Raw genomic sequence first — 26,241 nt, 5'->3', positions numbered from 1 at the left:
CAGTCACGGGTAAGGACTCAAAGGCGAAGGAGTCAGGAGGAAAGGGAAAGGGAAAACAGGCAGTGGGAGGAAGTGATGATAGTGCCTCAAAAAGTAAAGGAAAAAGTGTGAAGACAGATGGGGTTGGCACATGCACATATGTCAAAGGTTGTTTCTTCCCCTTAATGCTGTTTTTCAGGAGCTTCTATGTTATTTTAACTGCAATTTATCTAGTATGTTGAGTCTCCTGATTTGACTCTGGGTTTTGGATTTTGTTTCTAGCAAGGCATATCTTATGTGAGAAGCAAGGGAAGATTAATGAAGCATACAAGAAGCTACAAGATTGCTGGAAAAGTAATGGAGATAAGGTTCCACCTGCTGAGTTCGCAAAGGTGATTTCCCTATTACATTGTCCATTTTCTTCTTTTATTTAATACTTTTACACTTGTTGGTCAAGGTTGTGTCAGTAGCAATTTCTGGTTTTGACCTTTGAGGGGATCATTGTTTACGCTTTCATATTTTTGGAATAATTTATGATTTTGATGGTGAACCTGATTCAGTTGTATTTAGTTGGTTTTTATTTAGGTATTCAAGGGGTTCGTCATTTTCACTTAGCTACTTGCTTTCTAAAATGTGCTAATTAATCATGATCTCTTCAACTTAATGATTTTTATAACAGTGTTTGAAGTACTACATTACAAAACCTTGGTCATTGGAAACAAATTGCGCCTGATTATGTGCATGAACACAATATGCTCATAAGTTAACTATTGGTCCATTTGTTTGGGTGGGAAATTGTTTTCTTCATTTTCTGGCATTCGTTACTGTAAAAAATTTATGTATTATTGATTGATTGATGTTGTTATATTACAAATGGTTCCTTATATAGATGTAGGTGTAGGTGTAGTGGGTTAGGTTTAGTGGAGTAGGTGAGGTGGTAGTGGTGGTAGGTTTATTGATAAATTTTAACAGCCCCCCGCAAACTCAAGGAGGATAGAAACTAACCAACTTGAGTTTGGAGAGAGGAACAAAACAAGACAATACATAAAAATAAAAAAGGATAGGAGACACTGTATGGTCGTGTCAGACCATTGGTGAAGACACTGGATGGTGGTGTCATAACGTTGTAGAGGACACTGTATGGGGGTGTCAGACCGATGTAGAAGACAGTTTATGGGGTCATGTCGGACCGTTGTAGCAGGACAGTTTATGGGGTCATGTCGGACCGTTGTAGCAGGACAGTTTACGGGGTCATGTCGGACCGATGTAGCAGGACAGTTTACGGGGTCATGTCGGACCGTTGTAGCAGACAGTTTACGGGGTCATGTCGGACCGTTGTAGCAGACACTTGTTGTGACAGTTGTTGTGACAGTTTACGGAGTCTTGCTGGACCCTTGTAGAAACTAACCGGAATCAATGTCGGGACAGTTTACAGAGTCTTGTCGGACCCATGAAGGAGCTAACCGGAATCAATGTCGGGACAGTTTACAGAGTCTTGTCGGACCCTTGAAGGAGCTAACCGGAATCAATGTCGGGACAGTTTACAGAGTCTTGTCGGACCCTTAAAAAATACACTGTATGATGGTGTATATAGGTTGCCCAAATATATATATAGATATGGATATATATAGTGAGCCCTCAAAAGTCGCGTCCTCAAAAGGCGCGCCCACTTCATCAAAAGGCGTGCCCGACAGAAAGCGTCGAGCCATCAAAAGGTGAGCCGGAGACGCGGCGAGGCACGTGAGCGACAGAGCGGCGTGTCGGCCGCGTCGTCTGTGTCAATATAAACCAATGCGGAGGCGGAGGAAACCAAACCAGACTGAAACCTCTGAACTTGTTATTCTGAAACAATCTGTAAATACTTTGTATCCAACCCTTCTCGGAAACACTCAGCAACCCAAAAAACATGGCCTCTTCTTCCCGTTCAGCTACCCAGAATATGGCCTCTTCATCCCGTGGTCTACTCACTCTCTTTCCCGACCTCAATGAGTCAACAAGAGAGAGAACTGGTGCGGTGGCCAGTGAACCTCAACCAAACACCTCTGTGTTTGCTCCGTTGAACTTTCCGATGCAGTCGGTGGAGCAAAAAATGGCGGTGCAAACTGATATTGAGGCCAATCAGTATACTCTGAAGTCATGTGTGGAAACCATGACTGCGGTCACAAACTTGTCGCACCGGCTGCAGAGCAGGACAAATGAGGTGCAACAGTTAAACTCCCAGCTGGCTCTGCTCCAACGCATGTATAAGGATGCGCGAGCAGAGATAAGTGTGCTAAAGGCAGAAAACAAGGAGCTGAAGCGGAAGGCCACCGTGATGTTCCGATTCGGAGGTCCGCCATATGCTGCAGTGGAGGAGTAGGGAATAGTGATCGTGCCCAGTGGAGTGGGAAACACGGAGGCAACACCGTCAAGGGCCGCCCAGGACGGAGGCAAGAAGAAAAGACCGGCGGAATAGGCGAAGAGAAGAAAAAATCCCGCCTGTGGATGTGGTTGTTTGCAGAAAAGAAAACAAAGCCGTTGTTTTTTTTTTTTTTTTTTTTTTTTGGGGTGTAAAATGGTGATCGGGGTGAGCCCCGACATGAATAAAATGAGTTTGTGGAATGATGAATGTTTTTTTTTTTTTTTTTGAAAAAATAAGGGAATCGAATAATAAAAAAATATGGAGATAGTGATGAAATGATAAGCATGGTGATGATGAATATATAATAAGGAATAAAAATAGACCACCAATTAAGTTTTATAATAAAAAAAGAAAATAAAATTTGGGCGGTGGAAAATGTGATAATGATTTTGGGTGGAGAATATTTTAGAATAAAAAAAATGTATATATAATAATAAGAAAAGTGAATTGGGTGGCCCGAGGAGGGTTCAATTCATTTGCTTATTTATTTAGTTATTTTATTTGTTTGGGGAAAAAGAGTGGATCACATCAGTTTATTTATTATAATAACAAGAAAGTGGGGTGGTGTGTCAAGCAAGGGCTACGAGGAATTTTATTTTATTTGTTTTGGTATATGTTTTTTTTTTTTTTTTTGATAAAATAATAATAATAATAAGATAGTAATGGCGAAAGCATGTGACTCGGTGGGTTGGAAAGTAAAGAGTGGAGGGTGTGGAGTCTGACAAAAATAAAGAGTGGGAATCATGAGATGGGTTTTATGTGTAAAGAAAAGAAAAGTGGTGTTGGGTCAGAGTGATGGGTGAGACATGGGAGTGAACAAAGAGAATAAAAAATTATAGGGTGAGGAACAGGAGGATATGGGAGAAAGACCAGAAAAAGGAAAAAAAATTAAAATAAAAGAAAAAGTAGATCTCCAAAGCGTGAAACCCGCTGGTCCTCTAACTAAAATCTCCAAAGAAGGTGATGGATCTACAACTGCCATTACAGGCTGGCAGAGGGTTCTCAGAAGTGGGTTCCTTGTTTGTCTTCCACTACGCTGTCCAGTTTAATTGTCTTGAGGATGGAAATCAAACTATATGCCTGCTACTCAGAACTGGGTGTAGCGAAGCAGCTACAAAAAGATCGTACCAAGAGTTGCAAACGAAAAATATACTTTCTCAGAGTTGAATAAGTCCCTCTGGAACTGGAGCTGCCATGGGGATGCCGGAGCTGGAGAACTTGGCCTCCGGCGAACAAGTTGTGCAGCTGCCACTGGGAGGGGTTGTCGCTTGCTGGCTGTCGATGAGGAGCCACGTTCACGGTCTCTCTTGAGTATGGACTGTGTGAGATGTTGAACAGTGGGCTTAGAGAGAAGCTCAAGCAGTCCAAGTAGCTTCAACAGTGGTCTAAGATTCAAACACAGAGGAATGGAGAGATCATACTCTACCAACGTTAGGATCACTAGAGGGCCGGCGGGCGGCCAAGGCGAGGCTGCCGCCCGCCGGTGAAGCAGAATTACTAGCTTCTCAACCTTGCTCTGATACCATGTAAAAAATTTATGTATTATTGATTGATTGATGTTGTTATATTACAAATGGTTCCTTATATAGATGTAGGTGTAGGTGTAGTGGGTTAGGTTTAGTGGAGTAGGTGAGGTGGTAGTGGTGGTAGGTTTATTGATAAATTTTAACAGTTACAATGCAAAAATGAAAATCAACTGAAAATGTTTTATGTGGTAAAAATAAATCTAATTGGGCGGAAAATGTTGGCCCTTTTAAAAGGTGCAAAACATTTTCTAGACTGAAGTCTTACCAATGCCACCGCACTAGCACTACCACCACTACACTACCACCACCACCGCCACTGCCACCGCCACCATCACTGCCACTGCCACTGCCACAACCTCCATCACACCCCCCCTCCCCCACACCCTGCCACCACCACCACCCTACCATCACTAGTACAACCTTTTAGTACACTAGTTTCAGGGAAGCTACCAAACATAGAAAATGTTTTCTGCTGAAACAAATGGAGCATAAGAAAATGGTTCGAATGTTCTCTGTACATTCTTCCAAAGAGAGTTTTTGGCCAAGATATTGTCTCAGGAACATTTGAAGCAGTAATAACACTGACATCTCTGTGCTCCTTTTCTGTCTTTTTCTTCCAGCTAGCAGCAAAATATTCAGAGTGTCCATCAGGGAAGAAGGGTGGAGACTTGGGATGGTTTCCGCGAGGCAAGATGGCTGGTCCATTTCAGGATGTTGCCTTTAGTACACCTGTTGGAGCTACCAGTGCACCATTTAAATCAATGTATGCTATTTTAATTCCTGATTTTTGCTCTGCAAACCTGCTAACCATGTGTTAAGCTCTATCTTATGCTGTTCATGTTGCTCGGACCAGCTAACTCTGTTATGCTATTGATGGTACAGGCATGGATACCACATTATCTTGTCCGAAGAGAGGAAGAATTGATAGAACTTGGCATTCGAAGTTAGGCTCTGTTGGATTATCAACCATGAAATCGAAGTAAGCATTTTGTATTCTTCTGTTCGAGACTTTGGCTTGATGTTGGCATGGCATTTAGTACATAATTGACTTGATGATGCTTCACCTTCTTAGATATTGGTATGATAAGTCGTTTTCCTTCATCATTATTATCAAATGTTATAGAGTTCTGACTGTTGGTTTTGGTCTTCCACTACAAGAAAAACAGAGTATAGTGTCTTTTTTTTTACGGCGTTTTTCAAAAATGTTGTGAAATCTGCCCCGATTTTTCAAATTCCAAAAAAGGTAAACTAAACCATCTTGTTTTGTGTGCCGGTTATAAGAAAACAGTGAGTTAACACTGTGCCGTTGAAATAAGATTATTAAATTATTTGTTATTTCTTTTAATTGTAGTTGTACTTGTAGGGAATTCAAATAAATTAAAAACAAAAAATTTTCTACTCTGATCAACAGATGCGCGACTTTAGGAAGAGAGAGAAATCGAGTCTTGGATCTTTGAGGCATCAGACCTTTGATCTCCATCAGTTCTTCGGTTGTTTGATTTGAAAAATCTTGTTCTGCTCTTGATTTGAACGTATATCTTCCAGATTGTTCGAATCCCTATGATCTAAATCAATCTAGGGCTCAAGGTTAGCGTTTTCAGGAGTGTATATCTTACAGATTGTTCGAATCCATATGATCTAAATCGGTCTAGGGCTCAAGGTTAGGGTTTTCTAATATGGATTTGCTACATTCACACAAGATCTATAAAATTCCATGGCTAAAACTAACGATTTGGAATTGTTTCTCTCGATTTAGTTGATTTCCAGCTTTTTTTTTGCTTTTGTTTTGTGTTTCTCTTTTCGTTTTTGCTCCTTTACTCTTTCTAGTCCTTGTATGGAAAACTCTTCTCTTTCATCAGATTGAGCAGTAGAAATGGCGAATCGATTTATCTAGTGTTTCGAGTGCGGTGTTAGTGTCTTTGATCATGTATAGGAAAAGCAATTGGCATTGGATGTGGATCGTTGGAAACAGTGACTAGGAGCTCAACGATGAAGAGATATAGATCATAGTTATTCTTGTGGTTGATTTTCACTGAACTTCGTTCTGATTTCTAACAAGTAATCTTTGCTCAAAATCATGATTCCCTTCAGCTTCGTTTTGCGGGTGATCTTCTAATGGAGTTGGGTGCTGGGGTAGAGTTGGCAACTACAGCTGTGCCACACCTTTTTCTGCCTTTAGCTTGTGCTACCAATGTGGCCAAGGTTCAACCCTTCTCTGTCTCTCATTTTCTTCCCATTTTATAAATTCCGGCTAATCTATGTGATGAATTAGCTTTATTGCTTTACTTTCATATTGTTTCACTTGCAGAATGTTGGTGCTGTGACATCAACCTCGACTCGCACTCCAATATACAAAGCCTTTCCCAAAGGTGAAAACATTGGGGATGCTACTGTGAAGGGAGAATGTGTTGGCAATGTTGCCGATCTGGTATGCTTCTCCAACTTCCATTACAATTTCCAGAAGCTTGTGTTTGCACCGAGCCAATTGAGAACATATTTTGATGGCTGCTATAGTGACTGTTGCCACATAGTTAAATTGATCTTTATATTTTGTACTTTGTTTCCAGTCCTAATATTATTTGGAGAACAGAGGCATTACTGAAGGAGATGGGTTTCATTACTCTGTATAGTTAATCGAGTGCATCAAAAATATAGTCAATCCCATTAATTTCCCCTTGGCATTTTACTGAACCTTTTTTTTGTGGCACAAGCAAATCAGAGTATGGCATTACACTGTATTATATATATATATACTAAGTGGAACATATGATATATGTAGAGACATCATGTTACGAGAAGCACATGCACTCGACTTGACTGCTATAGACAAAAGCTGTTCTTTTGCTATCCAACAAAAATGGCAATTAGATATTGGTCAGTACTAGTAGTCTTGGAAGTTGACCTTCTCATTATTATGATTTAGCTGATACTATAAATTGACCTTTTTGCAACTTCTCATTTTGAAAGATTGAAACTAAAAAAAAAAAATGTTTGGTAGTTTTTCCTATAATTTGATGGGTGCTACAGATTCAAACTTCTCATTTTTTGTTTTTGTTGTACTCAGTTACAGTTTATCTTGCATTTGGGCACATAGTTTTGTGACTCACGATTATTTGGAGTAAAGTCTGCAAGTTGCTTTATAAGGACATGTGCTAAGACTGATTGTGGCTTTATGCTTCTTGATTGTCACTCTGAATCTCTTAATTTTCTATTGTCAATAGTGTGCAGTTTATAACCTTTAAAATGGCTTCATTTGGAATTGTAAATGAAGGGAAACAAATTGGAGTCTATCTAGTCTTATTTTAAATTAAAAATATTAAAAGGTATTCAAATTGATGTGTCAGTATGATCAACGGCGTCTTTTATAATCTGGAATTAAATGCTTAATTTTCAACTTCTTGCTTGGGTTCTGTAACTGTAATACAAGTGCTTGATGTCTACTATGCGTTTCCCAGTCAAACTTCTGGGACTAGTTAATTTGAGCTTTTTAGAATTGTTCCCTTAGAAGGCAAATTTTAGATCCTACATATTGTTATAAATTAATTTGTCTCTCTCACGTGTGTGCATGCCGTGGTGTGGCAATGAAGGGAGACATCCTGGAAGATCCAGCAAAGGAGCCAAACAAGGATATGTACATGATGACTATTGGGCCAGAAGATGCACCCAACCAACCTGAGTAAGTTTGCTTGTTTGATGTGTATTTCAATTCCTTTAATTTAGTCAAATCTTGATTTATGCATTTGCTTCTTTGTTTTTCCCCCTCCATGTAGATATGTACAAATTGGGATGGTTTCAGGGCTTCCTGTTTCAGTCAATGGAAAGGAATTCTCCCCTGCATATCTGCTTTCTGAGCTGAATGAAATTGGTGGGCATATTATTTTTTTTCTTTTCAAAAATTTGACTATGATGAGTTTTATTGATTGCATGGTGGATCCAAGAACATGCATAAATGTCACCCCGTGTATTGTACAATTGGGGGTAAGTTCTTTCTCCTTTTGAAAATTTGTATAAAATTTCTCTCTCTCTCTCTCTCTCCCTCACACACACACACACACAAATTTTGTTATATGCCATTCAGATTTTTAATTGGCCAAGTATTGTGTAGAACATCTTCAAGGAATCCTTGAGAGAATCGAATTTGTGGAGGGTGTTCTAAATAGAAACCTCAAGTGATGAAACTGGATGAGAGAGAGAGAGAGAGAGATGAATTCAACATTCCTAAACCATTATATTGTGCTTTTCAATATTTTGATGTCATGCTGATAAGTGTATATACTCTGCTCATTTGAGATATAAAATTAGTAGCACAAATTGATTACTTTTTTATTTATTTTATCTAAATAGATAGTTAGCGATTGTTTACATGTTCTATCCCGTACTTCAAGCTTTATATTCATATTGTACGTGTTGCTTTTGCTTCCCAGAAAACCATTTCAAAAGTAAGTCCTGGGTCATCAAATGCATCTGGTTCTAGCTCATCAAAAGAGCAGCATAATCAACAATATCCAGGTTTTTCCTTTTATATACACATTTTACAAAATTTTGTTACTTTATTATATTTACTGAACTCAAAATTTATCTATTGCCAATCCTCATATATATCCCCCTCCTGGGCGGACCTGGTTTCTTGTGTCAGCAATGCCTTTAGCCTTTAAACTGATGCTTGTTTTTTCGCAGTGCCAGAGGTCAAACGCAGAAAGCGACATCGGAGAAAGCATTTTGAGAACCAAGAACCATGTCTGATGAGCGGTGTCTATTTTAAGAATATGAAATGGCAGGCAGCCATAAAAGTTGACAAGAAACAAATTCACTTGGGCACTGTTGGATCTCAAGAAGCTGCTGCTCGTTTGTATGACAGGTATTAAAATGGTTTAGCTGTACATACACATAGAAGTTCTTAATTGTGAACTTTGTTCATAATACTATGTTTTGTTGCCATTTCCATTTGAATTATTATTTGTGAACTTTGATCATAATACTATGTTCTGCAAGATCAGGTACTATATATATATATATTTTCCTTTTCAAAATAGGATTTTAGTATTCTACACATTCTTTGTTACTTTGAATGCATTCCTAATAGACCGCAAATAAATAGTACCAATCTGTTATAGTTCAGTGGGTTTTAAATTTTCCAATCAGTCATAGGCTTTATGTTTACTCCATGATTGTTACACTATGAAGGCATGGAGATCCAGATTCAATGAAAACATATAAAATTGTACAATTTAGCTCTTTGAAATGTTTGGATGACTCTAATTCTTGTACCCTTTATTCATATGTATATATATATATGTAAACATATAAATTTTTCATGTACACTTTACGACGAATAAATTTTTGACTAGAATTTCCTTGTTTTTATTATCAATTGACTTGAAGCTTCTTTGTTGACTCATTTATTTGGTATATTTTAATTTTTATTAGCAATGTCAAACATTATTTAGTTTTGTTATTTTAATTAAAAACCTTCTTAATCCTTTTCCTTTTTCCTTATATTTTTTTCCCTTCAGCTCATTTGATACATGCTTATGGTTCTTTGAGTAACACAATTTTCTACAGAATTCCAATCTTATAACATATTTCTAGATATTCTGTTACAAGTTCTCATTATATACTAGTTCCAAGCTTGATTGTGGGGAATAACTTGCCAAAATATATTTAGTTTATGCTTTTCTTTCCTCTTTCAATCATCCAAAAATATTCTTTGCATACCTTCTGTTAAAATTAAAAATAAAAATAAAAATTGTTTTCTCACAAATATTTTATGGATTCTTTCTAATTCTTGCAGTAGAGAATTGTATTTGCATGCTGCTGGGATTTTTGCTGATGTGAATTCTCTGTTTTAAGATATGGATAGGGGAGAACTACAGTACGCTCTGGACATTGGATGTTTGCTGGACACACCATTAGATGCGTCCCAATTAGGAAGTCTTCTATGCCTTAAATTAGCTTGATCAAGTGATTTTTGAGTATGGAAAGAAATCATCAATTGTGGAAGAATCATCAAAACTTGTGTGAATAATGGTTTTAACATATAAAAGAACAACTAGAAGTAGATTTTAATTATTTTTTATTTGTTTGGCCTCAATTCTGGATCAGAACCCATGCATATTTTTCATAAAGTGCTTAATAAGGAAAGGGTTATGAAGTTCTAGATTTCATGTAAACTGCTTCCTGAAACTTTAACCGAGCATCCTTAAGTTAATAACTATGCAGTTTATGACCACAGAAAGAGTCCAGAAGTTGCTCTTATTGTCAGAACTTGATGCGAGTTTTGTTTGGATAGATGAGGGAAGCGATTGGTGTTACCCTTTTTGTGTTGTGCTCAAACATTCGGCTTCATACATCCTTCAGTGATCATCATTCCGATGGTGGTGACGATTTCAAAATTGAAGAGAGAAGTTGGGATCAGTTTTTAACAGAACGTGCATCTGAACTTGTCACAAATATTTGGAATGTTAGCCAGTCTGACAAAATGGAGATCTCAACAGATACAAGTCCTGACAATGGGATAGTAAATGGCGATTCTAAAGATGATGTGAAGTGGATGGAAACGGCACATTTTTAAAGAATTCTGTTTAATCAAGGCTTCCTTATCTTCAACTGAATTCTGATGATCTTCTCCTGTTCCTTAATGTGTGCAGCTGTTCCATTTCATTATCTCATCTTTGAAACCTTGCAGTCCAAGCCTAAAATGTTTAAAAATTGATTTTTGGACTGTGTGATACAATATTTTTTCTTTTTATTTTTTGGTTGTGCTTGTTGCTTGATTTTGGTTTAGAATATTTTTTCGTTCTATTTTTTTGGTTGATTTTGGTTTTGAAATCTAATAGAATTAGCACAATCTCGAAATAAAAAAATTAAAAAAAGAGGCTATAACGGCATTTTTCCAAACGCCACTGCAGTGCCAAGTCATATTTTTAAAACAAGAAAAAATCTATCACGGCGTTTTTAAAATGTCGCTAAATATTGATTGACTTCATTTTATCTTTATTTATCACATTTAGAGGCTTTTTTTAAAACTTCGCCTATACTAATCTAATGATGTTTTTAAAGTGTCATAACGTTATAGCGGCGGCCGCATCTTCAGCGTTTGGTACTAAACGTCACAAATAGAATTAGCGGTGTTTTATACCTATATTGGTGTTTTGTAAACGTTGCTAAATGTAAAATTTCTAGCAATGTTCATTGTAGTTTACTTTCTGTTAAAAATCACTTGATAATCAAAGGTTGGGCATGCAATCCACTGATCCTTAAAATTCTACAAACATGATAAGGGGAACATAACACCTTATGCACATCCCAGAGCATACAGAATTCTCTTCCTTTCTTGACAAAACCACTTCTTTTTTATTTCTTTTGTTTTCTCTATCATGATTCCCTGAGATTATGTTTGAAAAAGAAAATGTCATCGTTTGAAAACAAATACCAAAGAATACCTCATACTGATTTTGCTATATCTATTTGGGATCTCGTGGTGTGATTGGTCAAATAAACTATCTTTCTTGGTTTATGGGTTTGTGTTTTGTTTTGTTGTGAAGAGGATGGTTGACATTTGTAGACAGTTGAACAAAAGAGGAGGCTGGTTGTCTTGTAAAAGAATGAAGAAAGTCGTGCCTCAGAACATGGAGAAAAGAAGACTGCAAAAGTCAGAAATTATCACTCAATATTATTCTACTAATCAATTTAAAAAAATGTTTGATTTTAATTTAAAATACAATTTTAGCCTTTTTTTGAAAATAATTTTTCACATAATTTGTTTTGAGTAATTTTTTTTCATATTTTAGTTTAAAAATTTAAATTTTTAGATGCACCTAAAATTTAAAAAAATATTAGAAAAATCTGGAGATTTTTTTTTTTTAAATGACTAAAGATGAAAAACTAAAAAAACATAAAAAAATTGATATATTTTTATATTTCTTGTCTTTAGCGAACATTTATTAAATTTAATCATAAATATTTCGATGGTTTTCAATTTGTGTTTCTAAAAAATTAAAAATGAAAAAATGACAAAAAAAAAATTAGAAAGTCTAAATTAAATATTATGTGATAGTTCAAGAAAGTGAAGTGATATGAGGTGATAGTTTAAGCGGATAGAATGTAATTTATCCAATTGATGTATATTTAGTCATGATAGTCCAAATCAAAAAAAAAAAAAAGAAAAAAAAAAGAAAAAAAAAAAGAAAAAGAAAAGAAAAGGAAAGAAAAGATGACGACGGTTAGTTTTTACAATTTTTAATGGGGGAATTACTTTATAGTGAAATAGAAGGAAAAAAAAAGAAAGGTGATTCTATTTATACACCACCAAACCTCTCAATCTGATTGGTCTTTGACAAATCCTTCTTCTTCTTCATCTCGAATCATTAAATGAATTCTTTGCTCTTCTATAGGGAGAATTGATTCTCTACTTTTCATCTCTTTGAGTAGGTGACAGCAAGGAGGGTAGGCGACTGGAGACAGAGTGGCGGCCAACGGTTTGGGATAGAGAGGTGAAGAAGATATGGGTAATTTAGGATTTTTCAAAATTAATGGTGTGCAGTGAGAAAAAAATCAAAGTATTAAAAATGTGTGGTGTATATTGAGAAAATGGTGTGTACAGAGAGGTTGTGCGGTGTAAATGAAATTATCCAAAAAATAAATATACACAAACATGAAGGGGTGCAAGTCTGCATCATACATATTTTCACTGATACCCCACCACAAAACAATTTGCACTCTCCATGTTTTAGTAAATTTTTTTCCTTATCCTATTGACAATTAATTCCCCCATTTTTAATTGTGGGGGGCGGGGGCATAAAGTGATACATAACAATATAGTCGAAGGGAGTAAAGTATAATTTAACTGTCGTCTAACGTAATAGCACGTCAACTATCCCCCATTTTGAAAGATTATTTACTTCCAAACACTACTTCAAAAGTGTGTACCATATGCACCTTATCATAAATTTAATTGACATAATTTTACTACAAAATTTAGTAATATTAACCATAAAATACATAATCTCACCACAAATTGGCGTAATAAAAAATATCGTAATTAAGCTATAAACCCATAAACTTTTATTACATGAACCATAAAATTTTAAACATTTTCTTACGCTCATTTGTGATGAGATTATGCATTTTGTAATTGAAAATGATATTATGAAATTTTGTAATAAAATTATGCTAATTGTAATAGGGTATATATGTACACACCATTAGGTTTTCCAATATTAAATTAGGCCAAGATGTTCCAGGAGAGGGGAATGGCTGTCCTCCATATCCTTAAAATAAAATAAAAATATATTGAAAATCAAAGTTGGGTTCCAAACTCACAAGAATAAACTAATCAATAAATCATTTTTCTCATAGGGGGAATTATTTTACAGTAGGACAGAAAAAAATTATAAAGATATAAAAAGTGTAAATAATTTGGTGATAAGAATAACTAATAAGTCTGACTTATACACTTTTATATTTGTGTAAAAAAAATTTTTTTCGGTCCCATTATTCCTCCATTGTTATACAGATGACCGCTAAAGGCAATCTCTTTATTGCCATTGATTCCCCTCGTCATCACACGCACAAATAACACGTTACAGCTGTGATTGGATAGTAAAATCGGGTAAAAAAATGGCAAATTACAAACACCCCTTCGAGGTTTGATAAAAATATAGATTCCTCCTGAGGTTTGAGAAGTTACAAATTGCCCCTTGAGGGTCAAATTTTCATAACAAATTAAAGAAAATTATGGGGGAATCTGTATGAAAATAAAAACCTCATGGGGCAATTTGTTATAGAAATATAAATGTCAGGGAGTGGGATGTAATTTCTCAAATCTCAGGAGGGAATCTGTATTTTTACCAAATCTCGAGGGGGTGTTTGTAATTTGCCCAAAAATTAAATGAAGAACTACACTGACAATGAGTCATTAAAACTTATTTATCATAAAATAAAAATATATTATAAATATTAATAATTAATATTATAATTTTTTATTAATTTATATGTATATATATATTTTTAATCTGACCTAACTGTCAAGTAATTGATCCAAAATTAAAAATTAAGGCCCCAATTTGGGGAGTGTAGTTTTTACTTAAAAAGTAAATTAAAATAACCCATTCTCGAATGATGGCCAAAAAAAATAAAAAATAAATAAAATATAATTTTTTTATTATATTTATTTAAAATTTTTATTTAAATAGGATAAACACATTTCATAGCACATCAAATTACAAAATAGAATTATTCATATGCAAAAAATTAATTTTATATAAAAGTAAAAAGATTTAACTAGATAGAAAAATAGCAATGATCCATTTGCACAATTATTTTCTTTCGAATCCTTTCAAACGAGACTTTTACTGGTAAGACATTAGACTCTTAACAATAAGATTGTGTTTGATTGAGAAATTTAAAGATAAATTTAAAAAAGAAAATAAAAAGTATATGAGATTAAATAAAAAATATATATTTTTTAGTTATATTTTACTTACTTTTTTTTACCTTTCAAAATCTCTCAACTAAACATTTCATTCAAATTAGTGACAAAAATTATGTGAATGAATTATTAATCATAGACAAAATAGATAAAATGAGAAATGATTCCACACGTTTGCTCCACCACACAGGTTGCTCCCCGAAGGAATCAATCTCTCTTGTCTCTCTTAATTAAATCAATCTCTCTCTCTCTCTCTCTCTCTAGTCTTAACCAAACTGGCAACCACCATTTTATCAAGATTCTCAACCAGTTCAGTCCAGTCTCCAACCAAAAAGGCACCTCTTCTCCACCCGTCATCCAAACACATTTTTTTGTTGAGGGAGACTAGTGTGAGTTCAATTGAATTGACCTCAGATGGGAATGGAAATGCCTGTTGTATCCTTCATTGTAAACAGACTCGGAGTTTTGTTAACTGAAGAAGCTAAATTCTTACACGGAGTAAGCGGTCAAGTTGAACAAATCCGAGCCGAGTTAAAGCGAATGCAATGCTTCTTACAAGACGTAGATTATGAAATACAATCTGATCATCATGTAGATGCGAGGGTCAACAACTGGGTTGCGGAAATCAGAAAACTTGCTTATGAAACCGAAGACATCCTCGAAACTTATGTCATCCAAGTTTCATCCAAAAGGAACAGAAAGGGTATCCGAAACACCCTTAAAAGATTCGCTTGCATCTTCAACGAATGGCTAGACGTTCACAAGGTCGGAAGTGAGATCGGTGCCATTAAAAACAAGATCACTCACCTCACCGCTAGTTTACATACTTACGGCTTGAAAAGTATAGGTGAGCCATTTCAAGTGATGATTTTAAATTTAAGTTTTTATTTATTGATTTATTAGTAATTTCAATTATTGTTATATATTTTTTATTTAAGTATATTTTTCTCTCTTTTGATATGCAAAATATTACTAATTAAAATTTAAAATTTAAATTGTGTTAATATATTCCATTAATCTTTAACCAGTTTTAACCAATTTTAGGAAAGAATAATATTTTATATTTTAATTTTTCAGTTAAATTTTGGGGAAATTAAAAAGACATCTCTGTAAGTTTGTGTAAGATTTTAGGATGGAAAATTTACTTATAAAATTTATTTTGAGGAATGGTGATTTATTTAGTCCCAATATTTTTTTATAGACCAATTAGTTTCATTGATTTTAGAAAGGTAGATTTAATATATTATTTGAAAATTGAATTTATAGTTATACCTTATTTCTATTATGTTTCCTTCTCTCTTTTTCTTTTTTTTTTTTTTGCTAGAAAGGTAAGGTACACAATTTATGAGAATTAAATTTGAGATAAATTTTTGTATGAGAATCTTTTTTATTTGGAAAACATTTCAAAAGGAGTACAAAAATGACTTCAAATATAGAATTCTTCAAATATTTCAAAAAGATGTGAGATTCTTCAAACATTTCAAAAAGAGTACGAAATTTCCTTAGTAAGCTTTCAACAAATGTATAATTTCAAATTGTAATATTCCAATATAACACTAAAAAAAAAAATATAAAATTCTTAGTATATTTTTCTCAAACATTCCAATATAACACTTCAAAAAAGCTGTCACAGCCCAAATCCGGATATGACTGGCCGTGGCCCATAGGGACTCAGCCCAAGGCACACGTAAACCTAAACATGAATCCAAAATCACGAAAAATAAATGTGATGATAGCCCAGAAATAAATAAAACAAAACTCACCAGTGACAAGTTACAAGTATAAATGGCAAAACCAACCATAACCAACTTCCAAAAATATATACTAAATGGAACACAAATCGCCCATAAAATAAAATAATTCTAAATAAAATCCCACCACAATGTATGCACAAAACCGACATAACAAAGCTAAAACAAAATAATGAATGTCCTAGAGGTCCATGCAATTAAGTCCCCGCTACGCCATGAGTCCACTCTAAGTCCTTCTAACACCTGGAAATGATAAACAACTAAGTCAGCTGATAGCTCAGTGAGTAGCAACATGGATAGTAAATACAGTTTTGAAAACAGGGTTCAATTCCAAAATAAGATTTATATCACAGAAACTAGATTGACATACAGTTTGGTAAAGACAATCTATTTCAAAACAAAAGGTTCCACAGTTCAACAGTTAAAATACTCATGTCTCTCAAAAACATGATAAATAACATTTTCCACTTAAAACAGATTACAACATGAACACCAATAATTTTCTGGGTACCAAGAAATAACATGTAATATGCCACACAATTCTCAAGGCTATAAGCCCAGTCGGATCCAATATCGAACCAAGAGTCATTCTCGAGGTGGCAACCCGGGCCTTTTCTCTAAGACGATCCAATTGAAGGTCACCTAGCCTAACCTAGGTCTTTTCCTTACAATCGTTGAGCACTAGAGTCATCACGGCCCAACCCGGATCTGTTCCCTAGTGGGCAGAGTCACCACACACAATGGAATAATTTCCCAGGACTAAATACACAGATGGTCCCAATAATCAATACACATCAGTTTCACAAAACATGGTAGTTCGCCATTATAAACATGAGACCAAAATAAATAGTTTACAGTATGCCAAGTTCACACATGTTTCAGAAATAATTTGATTCCATTGATAATATAATAATTTATCAAAACAGTTTAGTCCTGAAACAACAATTTAATTTTCCAACAGTTCAGGGTAGGGGAACATTTATAAAAATATGTAGCATGAAACTACTCACCTGAAAATGAAATAATATAATCCTCGAATAGAGTATGAAAGTCCAACTAGTGCCCTGAACCAAGTATGAAGATTACACGTCACTACTAATTTAAAAGTACTAAAGAGAATAATAAACTACCCCACACTAAAGCGCACTAACACAGGTCAATCCCACTCACCGTTACTCTTAAATAATACCTAAGTTCATGTTCTTCAAGGTCTAAAATTACCCAAGACATGGGTTCTGATCAAAACTTAAGTAAAAGCAACTTTAACATAAGACAAAATTTTAAACAAGCTTTCCCAATCTAATCGCTAACTTTGAAAATTACAAAACCCACTCCACGTTGTTCGAAAAATTCCAAAACCCTCCAAATAACAACTAATATATCCTAAGTTTCAAACCCAATTGGTTTCACTTGATTTGCTTATCCAAATAATTATTTACAATTAATTATATCGAAACAGGTTATTTTCTGCAGCACTTTAAATAAATTGACGGTTCTCTAAGTATACATGAGCAATCAATGCAAGGTCAAAAATTTAAGAAACTAGATTCGTAACCGGTTTTAATGACGCTGATTTGATAATTTTCGGATTTATATCCAAAGAGAACGACACTTCCGAACTTACTTTTTTAAACTAGTTTTCTGGACAGATTTGAACGCATCAGTTAATATAGATTTCGACTCTCAAAAATTATGATAAAATTCAGATATACAATTCAATATGTAGTTAATCTACTGTAAAAATTTCAGTTCAAAATTCATCCGTTTGATATGATTACTTGATTTTTAAAATTTGTGGCTCTGTGCAGAATTTCATACTCATAGATTGTACCCCCAACTTTATGTACCCATTTAATTCCTCAAACCACATAAAAGAAACATGATATTCACAAACATTGGTGGCCAAGTACTCCTACCTAACCCACGTTTCACTCACAAGATCCACCATTACAAGCAAAAACACCCATTGAATATAACTCATGCCATATACTTGTTCTTCATACATCCACCATACCCATTACACTATTTCACACCAACTATTAATCTGATAGATATTCAAGCCACCTAATCAGTTAAGCTTTCATTCCTTCTTCTTCCAATGAATGCACAGAAACATATATACAAAATAACTGTATTCACAGGATATTGATTTCTACCTTAGAGATGGAGTTATTCAAGCACCAAACTAGTTCTTCAATTTTCACCAAAAGCTATTCCTATCTCTTCTTCATAGCTGCTAGTTGAATAATATGAGAGTTTAGAGTTACCCACACACTTTAAATAATTTGACTCCCTTATCCTTTTACTTTTATTTATTTATTTATTTATTTATTTATTATTAAAATCTTATCTCTAAATTAGAGATTTTCACCATAAATTTATTTTAGGTATAAAAATTAATTAAAAGACCTTCCAAACATTTAATTTGCACTTTAGGATTCACCACCAAAATATTTGAGATTGTAATATTATTATTATTTAATTATTTACTTAATTTTTATATTCGGGTTCTCACAAAAGCTCCTTAGTGTAACACTCTAATTTAACACATACAAAAACTCCTTAGTGTATCTTTCTCAAACATAACACTCTAATATAATACTCTAAAAAAACTTCTTAATGTAACACTCTAATGTAACAAACACACAAAAAAATTTCTTAGTGTAACACTTTAACGTAACACGCAAAAAAATTTCTTAGTGTATTTTTTCCAAACGTAACATTTCAATATAACACTCGGAAAAAACTCCTTAGTATAACACTTTAATGTAACACACAAAAAAAAAAACTCCTTAGTGTAACACTTTTATCAAACGTAACACTCCAAAGAAAATATGTAAGATTCTTCAAACCATTTCAAAAAGATGAAAGATTCTTCAAATTGTTCAAAAAGGAATACAAAAATTTCTTAGTAAATTTAGGCAAATGTATAATTTCAAACTGTGAGTGTTACGTTTGGAAAAAGTACACTGAAGAGTTTTGAATATTTTTGTATGTGTTACGTTGGAGTACGTTACGTTAGAGTGTTACGTTTGAAAAAAATACACTAAGGAGTTTTTTTAGTATTATATTGTTACGTTTAAGAAAAGTACACCAATGAGTTTTTTAATACGTTATATTGGAGTGTTACGTAAGAGTTTTACGTTTTTGTTCGTAATGTGGGATTTGTTCCAAAATGAGGAAAAATTCAAAACTTCTATAGTGCGGATTGCCCAAATGTATAATTTTACATTTGAAAAAAATTTACTTTTATCTCTGAAAAATTAAACCCAAACATATAACTGAGATTTTTCTATTTTAGTGGGATCTTTGGATTCATAAGGAAAAAGAGAAGACTAAACAGTTCAAAAGATCACATTTTGAGATTTATTGGTGTTTCACCCTTTAAGTATAACAACAATTTGCTTACTAGTTAAAATTCTTGAGATTTGAAATCTTAAAATAATAATGACAACTCTAACATACATAGTCCAAAATGCGCTCATGATCTAAAAAATCCTAATTTTTCTCAGAACGCCGTTTCTCTTTCGTGCGACCTTTTTACGTTGTTGAAGTGGTTTCAAAATTTTAAAATTTAATAACTTTTGATTTATATCTCAATTTTTTTTGTAAAATTTATATTTTTAGAAATTTCATTAACATAGTCTGACTTGGTTATCGAAATTTCACTAACCAAAATTTTACCAGCCTGTCTCATATCAATAAAATTTCATCAACTTTTTTTTTTTTTTTTTTAAATTTTGTATTCATCATGGATCTTATTTTACAGATATTGATGAAATGATTTCAAAAACACAAATTTTGTAAATAAAAAAAATATAGATCAAAAGTTGCATAATTTTGAAATTTTTAAATGAGTTAAAAAAGTAATAGGTGATATATGAAACGGTATAGTGGGAGTATTTTTGTCACCGTATGTTTTGGAGGACCTATATGATTATTATAAAAAATTATGTTGTCTTTATTCTTCAAAAAAAATATTACTAGAAATAATAAGCAAAAAATCCTGTAAGTTTATAGAAACATATAAAAATATATTTCACAATTTTGACCTCCACTTTTTTTAATATATATTTTATAAAGGATGTTTTGTTATATGGTGAAAAATGATTCATAAAATAGAGTTTTTATATACAAAATTCATACAAATTATATGACACTATTATTTTTGGACCATAAAATGAGTGTTTTTTTCCTCTTTAAAATGGTCACAAAAGAAAAAAAAAATCATTTTATGTGAGTTTTTTGTATGAAAATTCTATTTCTACAACATTATTATTGAATATCGACCGTTAGAAAGACTAAACTAATATTGCTATAGGTGAAGGCATAAGAAGTTTGGCAGTTGAGAAGCAACAAGAATTGAGGCAATCGTATCAACATGTTGTTGAAGAGGATTTTGTTGGGTTTGAGGAAGACTTGAACAAGGTTGTGAAACATTTGGTGCAAGTTGATGACTATACTCCTAGTCGAGTTGTCTCTATTTGCGGCATGGGTGGTTTGGGGAAGACCACTCTAGCTAAAAAAGTATATCATCACAAAGATGTCCAGAGTCACTTTGAAGGTTTGGCATGGGTGTGCATATCTCAACAGTATAAAAGAAGAGATATTCTTCAAGAAATCTTCATCAATCTTGTTCCAGAGAGGAAGGAAGATGTTGTTAGGATGACAAATAATGAGTTGTTTGAGCAACTTTATAAAGTCCAGCAGAGTAAAAAATGCTTAGTTGTACTGGATGATATTTGGTCAATAGAGGCTTGGAAGAGCTTGGAACCGGCCTTTCCAAATGGAAACACAGGTAGCAAAATATTGCTAACGACTCGTAATAAAATATTACCTTCACAGATAGATCCATACCCTATCGTCCATGAACCCCAGTGTTTAAATGACAAGGAAAGTTGGTATCTACTTCAAAAAAAATCATTTCTAAGAAGAGATGGTAAAGGTAATATTAATCAGTCCACCTTGCTATATATTTTGATACGAATTAAATTATTTCAATGTTAGTTTTCATATCATCTGTGTGGTCTATTATCATCCAAAAAGATTAATGACCCACGGGTTGAAATTTGGGAAAGATATGGAAAATACTCTAGCTCTACTGGCCATAGGGTCGAACCAAATGTATTTAGAATATTCATTTACGAAAACTACATAAAATTGAAAACTTAGGGATTACTTTACAGTGAGACAGAAAATAAAATTTTACACAAACATGCTTGCTTCTCCATAATTTTACACAAATACTAGATACTTCCAGAGTACTATATTGTCTACATGATCCAGTATCGGCCAATGAGAAACCGCAACACACTAAATAGTCATCATTTGTCTCCTAACTACCCCACAAAGATGACTTAACATGTTTCATTCATAAAATTTTTTGCTATGCAATTAATTTGGAACACCATATAGACAATGACACATAATACTCTAAGACTCGTCACTAATTATTCATTAAAATTTGAATGACTTATGTCATGCACGACGACTTTGTAATACTAGCTCAGAGAATTTAATCTAAAAGAAGGTTACGGGTACATACATCACTCTTTCTACTTTTTTGTATGCCTTTTTATAAAAAGTTAAAAATCAACTAAAATAGCAAATTTCCAAAAGGGGCCACAATTCACTTCTTGCCCTTAACATCACTCTCTCTGCACCAAATGCATGCATGAATTTGAGAAATCCTTTTTCTTCTTCTTTGTTGATATAGAACTTTTGATTGAAAAAATGCATGTATCAATGTAAACAGTGCTGACTTTGAGGCAAAGTTGAGGAAATGGTTGTTTTGGAATTCAAAAATTGGTTGAAAAAAAGGGTTCTAAAAAACTATCCCTTAAATAGAAACAAAAAAAGCTGGTTGATGTAGTAAATTATTTAAAACTAATGGATGATGCAAGTATCAGTGTAAACAGTGCTGACTTTGAGGCAAAGTTAAGGAAACGGCTATTTGGAATTCAAAATTTGGTTGAAAAAAAGGGTTCTAAAAAACTATCCCTTAAATAGAAACAAAAAAGCTTGTTGATGTAGTAAATTATTTAAAACTAATGGATGATTAATTTCTAAATATATAGTTTGTGTATAAAATGTTATATACTATCCCTGTTACAGTTGTTTATGGGGAAATCAACTTATTAAAACTGAAATTGATTAAATCTTACCTTTGGTCAACTTTGTCACATAAATGATTCGATGGATGTGATTGTTAAATTGAATTATGCAAGTTTGATTCGTAATTTCACAACTAATAATTTGAGTTTTATACTTGAGAACACGAAAGTTCAAAATTTTTAAAATAAAATTTAAATTACTAACCGATTTGATTTTGAAAAAAAAAAAAAAAGCTTTAAAAATCAATTAACATTACAAGCTTGCTTTAGAATTATCTATCTATATATGTATAAAAGCCCATATTAAAAACTTGATTTGGTTCTCGAAAAAATCGTCAAATTTCCCTTTTTATTGCTTATTCACGCAAGCATTCATTAGAATTTTTATTTTTGTTGTTTTATAGAATCTAGGCAATAATCTATTTTTTTTGTTGTTTTTAAATTTTGCATTTTGTTGTTGTTGTAGACTCCAGAGTGCTTGACACAAACATGGAGGCATTAGGGAGGAAAATGGTAAAGCTATGTGCTGGTTTACCGTTAGCAATCATTGTGCTTGGTGGACTTTTGGCAAGAAAGCATACATTAAGGGAGTGGGAGATGGTATACCAAAATGTTCATTCGCATAAATGGAATGACGACCCAACACAGCATGACAATGGAGTATCAAAGGTGTTAGCTTTAAGCTACCATGACTTGCCTTATCAATTGAAGCCATGTTTTCTATATTTTGGTCACTTTCCGGAGGATTATGGGATAAATGCTGAAAGACTATATCACTTATGGATAGCTGACGGTATAATTGTAGATGATGATAGAGTTGGGGATGAAACAATAATGGATGTGGCAAAACGTTACTTGGGTGCACTAGCACAGCGGTGCATGGTTGAAGTACATGTAGACATGTATACTCAAAGGATCAATTATTGCCGCATTCATGACCTTATGCTGGATTTGTGTTTATCAAAGGCAAAAATGAATGATTTTCTCGAGATCATTCATCTCCAACGCGAAACTGATCTAGCTGATTGCTTTTCCACCACATCAACAACCACTACTCCTAAAATACGCAAACTTGCAATTCATTTGAGTAGGGATGTCGAAAGAGTTGTCTTCCCTGACTTGGAGACAACTAAACAGCTAAGATCAATATTGTTGTACGATCCAAGAATTCACTTGTGGCCTTTATCAAGTGATGAAAAGTCTTCAATAGAGTTGAACTCCCATGTCAAGTACTTCAAATTGCTTAGGAATTTGGATCTTGAAGGATTTAAGTTTGATGAAAAGTCAGTCGAATCAGTAGGTAACCTAATTAGCTTGAGGTACTTGAGTTTTAGAAGTTGTTTCATACCTAAGTGGCATTCGTCTATCTGCAAGTTGAAATACTTGCAAACCTTGGATTTACAACATTGCGAGTTCAACCCAGGTGAAGTAATAGTCTTACATGGAATGGAACAATTGAGGCATTTGTATATTCCTCGCAATGCTAAATTCAAATTTGATGGGTTAAGCAACCTCGAAACATTAGGAGGGTTTGACACAAGATCTTGTGACGTCAATGATCTGTGTAAATTGATCAATCTTCGGCAACTAGAAGATGCAACTTTCTCGGAGGAGGACAATCAGGACTTAGCGGCTTTCATCAACTACCTAAACATCAGTGCCAACCACCTTCAACATACATCCTTATCAGTTGAATTTTACAAAAAAGAAGAAGAGTTGACTCTTCTCAAAAAACAACTGTTAGGGTGTCACCATCTTTACAAATTGAGTATTAGTGGAATTATTCCCAAGTTACCAGAGTACTGCCAGGGTTTCTCTCCCAGCCTCATCGAGTTAATTTTGTTTAGATGTGAACTTGAAGAAGACCCTATGCCAACATTGGAGAGGCTACCTAACCTACAATATCTCTATTTAGGTAGTGGTGCCTTTATGGGGGACAAAATGGTTTGCTCAGCTAATGGTTTTCCCCAACTCAAAACCCTATCTCTCTATCAGTTGATGCTCTTAAAAGAGTGGGAGGTGGAAAAAGGAGCGATGCCCAATCTCTCAAATTTAAAAATTGCTTATTGCGAAGGACTTGAAATGGTTCCAGAGGGATTGAGATTCATTGCTACCCTCCAACGATTTACAATTAGAGGAGCGGACGATAAATTCAATAACAAGCTTCGAAGGGTCAATGGTAAAGAAGGAGAAGATTTTTACAAAGTGCGACATGTGTCTTCCCTCAGCATTATTGGGTAAATTTCTTAATTCTGGATAATCCTTTCACAAGAGACGAAACAACTGTTGGGTCTCTTATCATATCTTTCACATCCCCCTCATTAATTCTCATCACAAAATTTGTTGATATATACATATATTTCTCTGCTTTTTTGCCTTTATATTGGTTTAGGGGTGGACAAATTACCAGAGTAAAAAAATTAAACCAAACTGACATATTTAGATTGGGTTTTTTTTTTTTTTTTGAATACATTGGTTTAGTTTTGGGTCTTGAATTTGTCAATTTGATAGGATTGGATTGATTTTTGAATTACCGTTTATCTAAATCGAACAAACTTTATAACCAAATATATATATATGTATATTATAAGATTCAATTTATATCGGCATGTTTTTGCCTAATGGATTTATTCTAATGGATTTGATTGCAACTAATCATTTCTCTATTTATTTTGATTTTTAGTCAATATGAAGAAAGAGAACGGGAAAGGAAAGAAATTTTCTGTCAATATGTAGAAGAAGAATGGGAAGTGAAAGAAGAAGAAGAATGGTAAGTGGAAGAAGAAAATACCGGAAGTTAGAGTTGGAATTCATGGTACTTAATTTTATTTTATTAGTTGTGTTACTAGTTTTGATTTGCATAGGTTGTATTTAGTCTTCGTTTGGCATTGGCTTTTGTAGTTAGTTTTTTTGTGTTGGGACTTTTTTAGCCTCGTTTAGTTTAGCTTTTTTGGCTTTTGTAAAAAAAAAAAAGTATAATAATTATGGTTTGGATGTAATATTTTGTCTTGTTGGCTTATGTAGCCAATTTTGTCTTTTTGTGCTTTTTTAGCCAAAAATCTAAAACCAAACAAAGCTTTAAGCTTTCTGATCCAAAAAAAAAAAAAAAAAGCAAAGCTTTAAGCTTGAGTTAGATTTCACTATACTATTCACAGCAGTTAACTTGTATTAAACAATGTTTATTTTGTGTTTGTGTTATATTTAAGTATTAAAGACTTATTTATTTTAATTATTGATCAATTTTTTTTTTTTTTGAATTGAATTGATTTGGTTCAAGTGCATGATTCATTTAAATTGGTTCTAAATTTAATGTCAACTCAAACCAAACTGGTCCAATCACACCCCTATATTCGTTCATATCCTTCAAGATTTTTTTAATACATGGCCAGAGCAATAAAAGTTGAGATTTTTCTAATAGACCCCTTATAATAAGATTTTTTTATAAGAACACAAACGAGCCCATAAGTTTTACTGTGAGGAGGACAACACGTGCAGAAAACACAACCCAATTACTGAATAGCTAATTTTATTTTTTAAACTTTTAAATACTAACTATTAACTTAAATTTTTATTTTTTAAAGAATTTTTTGGAATATTCTCGTTGAAATCTATTTAGTAGGAGTTCGTATTGAATTTGCAATATTGAAGAAAATGTTATTTATTTTCAAACAATGAAATTTTTATTATATATAAATTATCTTTTATAAATAGAGAAATTTCAAATTGAAAGCTAAAAGTCGAGGATTAAATGCTAAAAAATGAAAAACCATATTTCATTGTTTGTAAATTAGAAAAAAAAGTTCACTGTCTAGTGACATCAAATAGAAAATTTTAAACTAGAGGCAAAATTAACATTAGTTGTTAAAAAGATAGTGATAAAAAGACGTCTCACGCTCACTATCAAGGAGAAACTTTTGTTATGTATAGTGTTCTTTTCTTTTTTGTTTTGTTTCCTCCTATGCTCATAATTATTTGTTTTTTATGAGCAATAAATATAAGTGATGGACTAAAACATATATATATATATATATATATATATACT

General features: G+C 33.4%; 2 protein-coding genes and 1 pseudogene across 2 annotated transcripts; all 3 read left to right on the top strand.

The window, feature by feature from the left end:
• LOC145813861 (uncharacterized) lies at positions 1 to 10,707 on the top strand. Its single transcript, XM_082910066.1, has 9 exons — positions 1 to 147; positions 262 to 371; positions 5,998 to 6,108; positions 6,215 to 6,334; positions 7,494 to 7,582; positions 7,677 to 7,884; positions 8,331 to 8,415; positions 8,584 to 8,764; positions 9,698 to 10,707. Exons 3-9 carry the CDS (start codon positions 6,022 to 6,024, stop codon positions 9,753 to 9,755), a joined length of 828 nt encoding a protein of 275 aa, XP_082766192.1. The 5' UTR covers positions 1 to 147; positions 262 to 371; positions 5,998 to 6,021; the 3' UTR covers positions 9,756 to 10,707.
• A 3,783-nt stretch (positions 10,708 to 14,490) lies between these two features.
• LOC114268273 (putative disease resistance RPP8-like protein 2) lies at positions 14,491 to 25,198 on the top strand. Its single transcript, XM_082910006.1, has 3 exons — positions 14,491 to 15,182; positions 20,408 to 24,436; positions 24,883 to 25,198. Exons 2-3 carry the CDS (start codon positions 22,689 to 22,691, stop codon positions 24,971 to 24,973), a joined length of 1,839 nt encoding a protein of 612 aa, XP_082766132.1. The 5' UTR covers positions 14,491 to 15,182; positions 20,408 to 22,688; the 3' UTR covers positions 24,974 to 25,198.
• On the top strand, positions 14,750 to 22,243 carry LOC145813227 (putative disease resistance protein At1g50180 pseudogene; annotated as a pseudogene).
• Positions 25,199 to 26,241: the final 1,043 nt, after the last annotated feature.

The sequence above is a fragment of the Camellia sinensis genome, chromosome 15, assembly GCF_055761805.1.
Source record: "Camellia sinensis isolate YWXY chromosome 15, ASM5576180v1, whole genome shotgun sequence".
Lineage (NCBI taxonomy): Eukaryota > Viridiplantae > Streptophyta > Magnoliopsida > Ericales > Theaceae > Camellia > Camellia sinensis.
The sequence above is the reverse complement of the archived record's forward strand: the minus strand, read 5'-3'. Positions and strand labels throughout refer to the sequence as shown.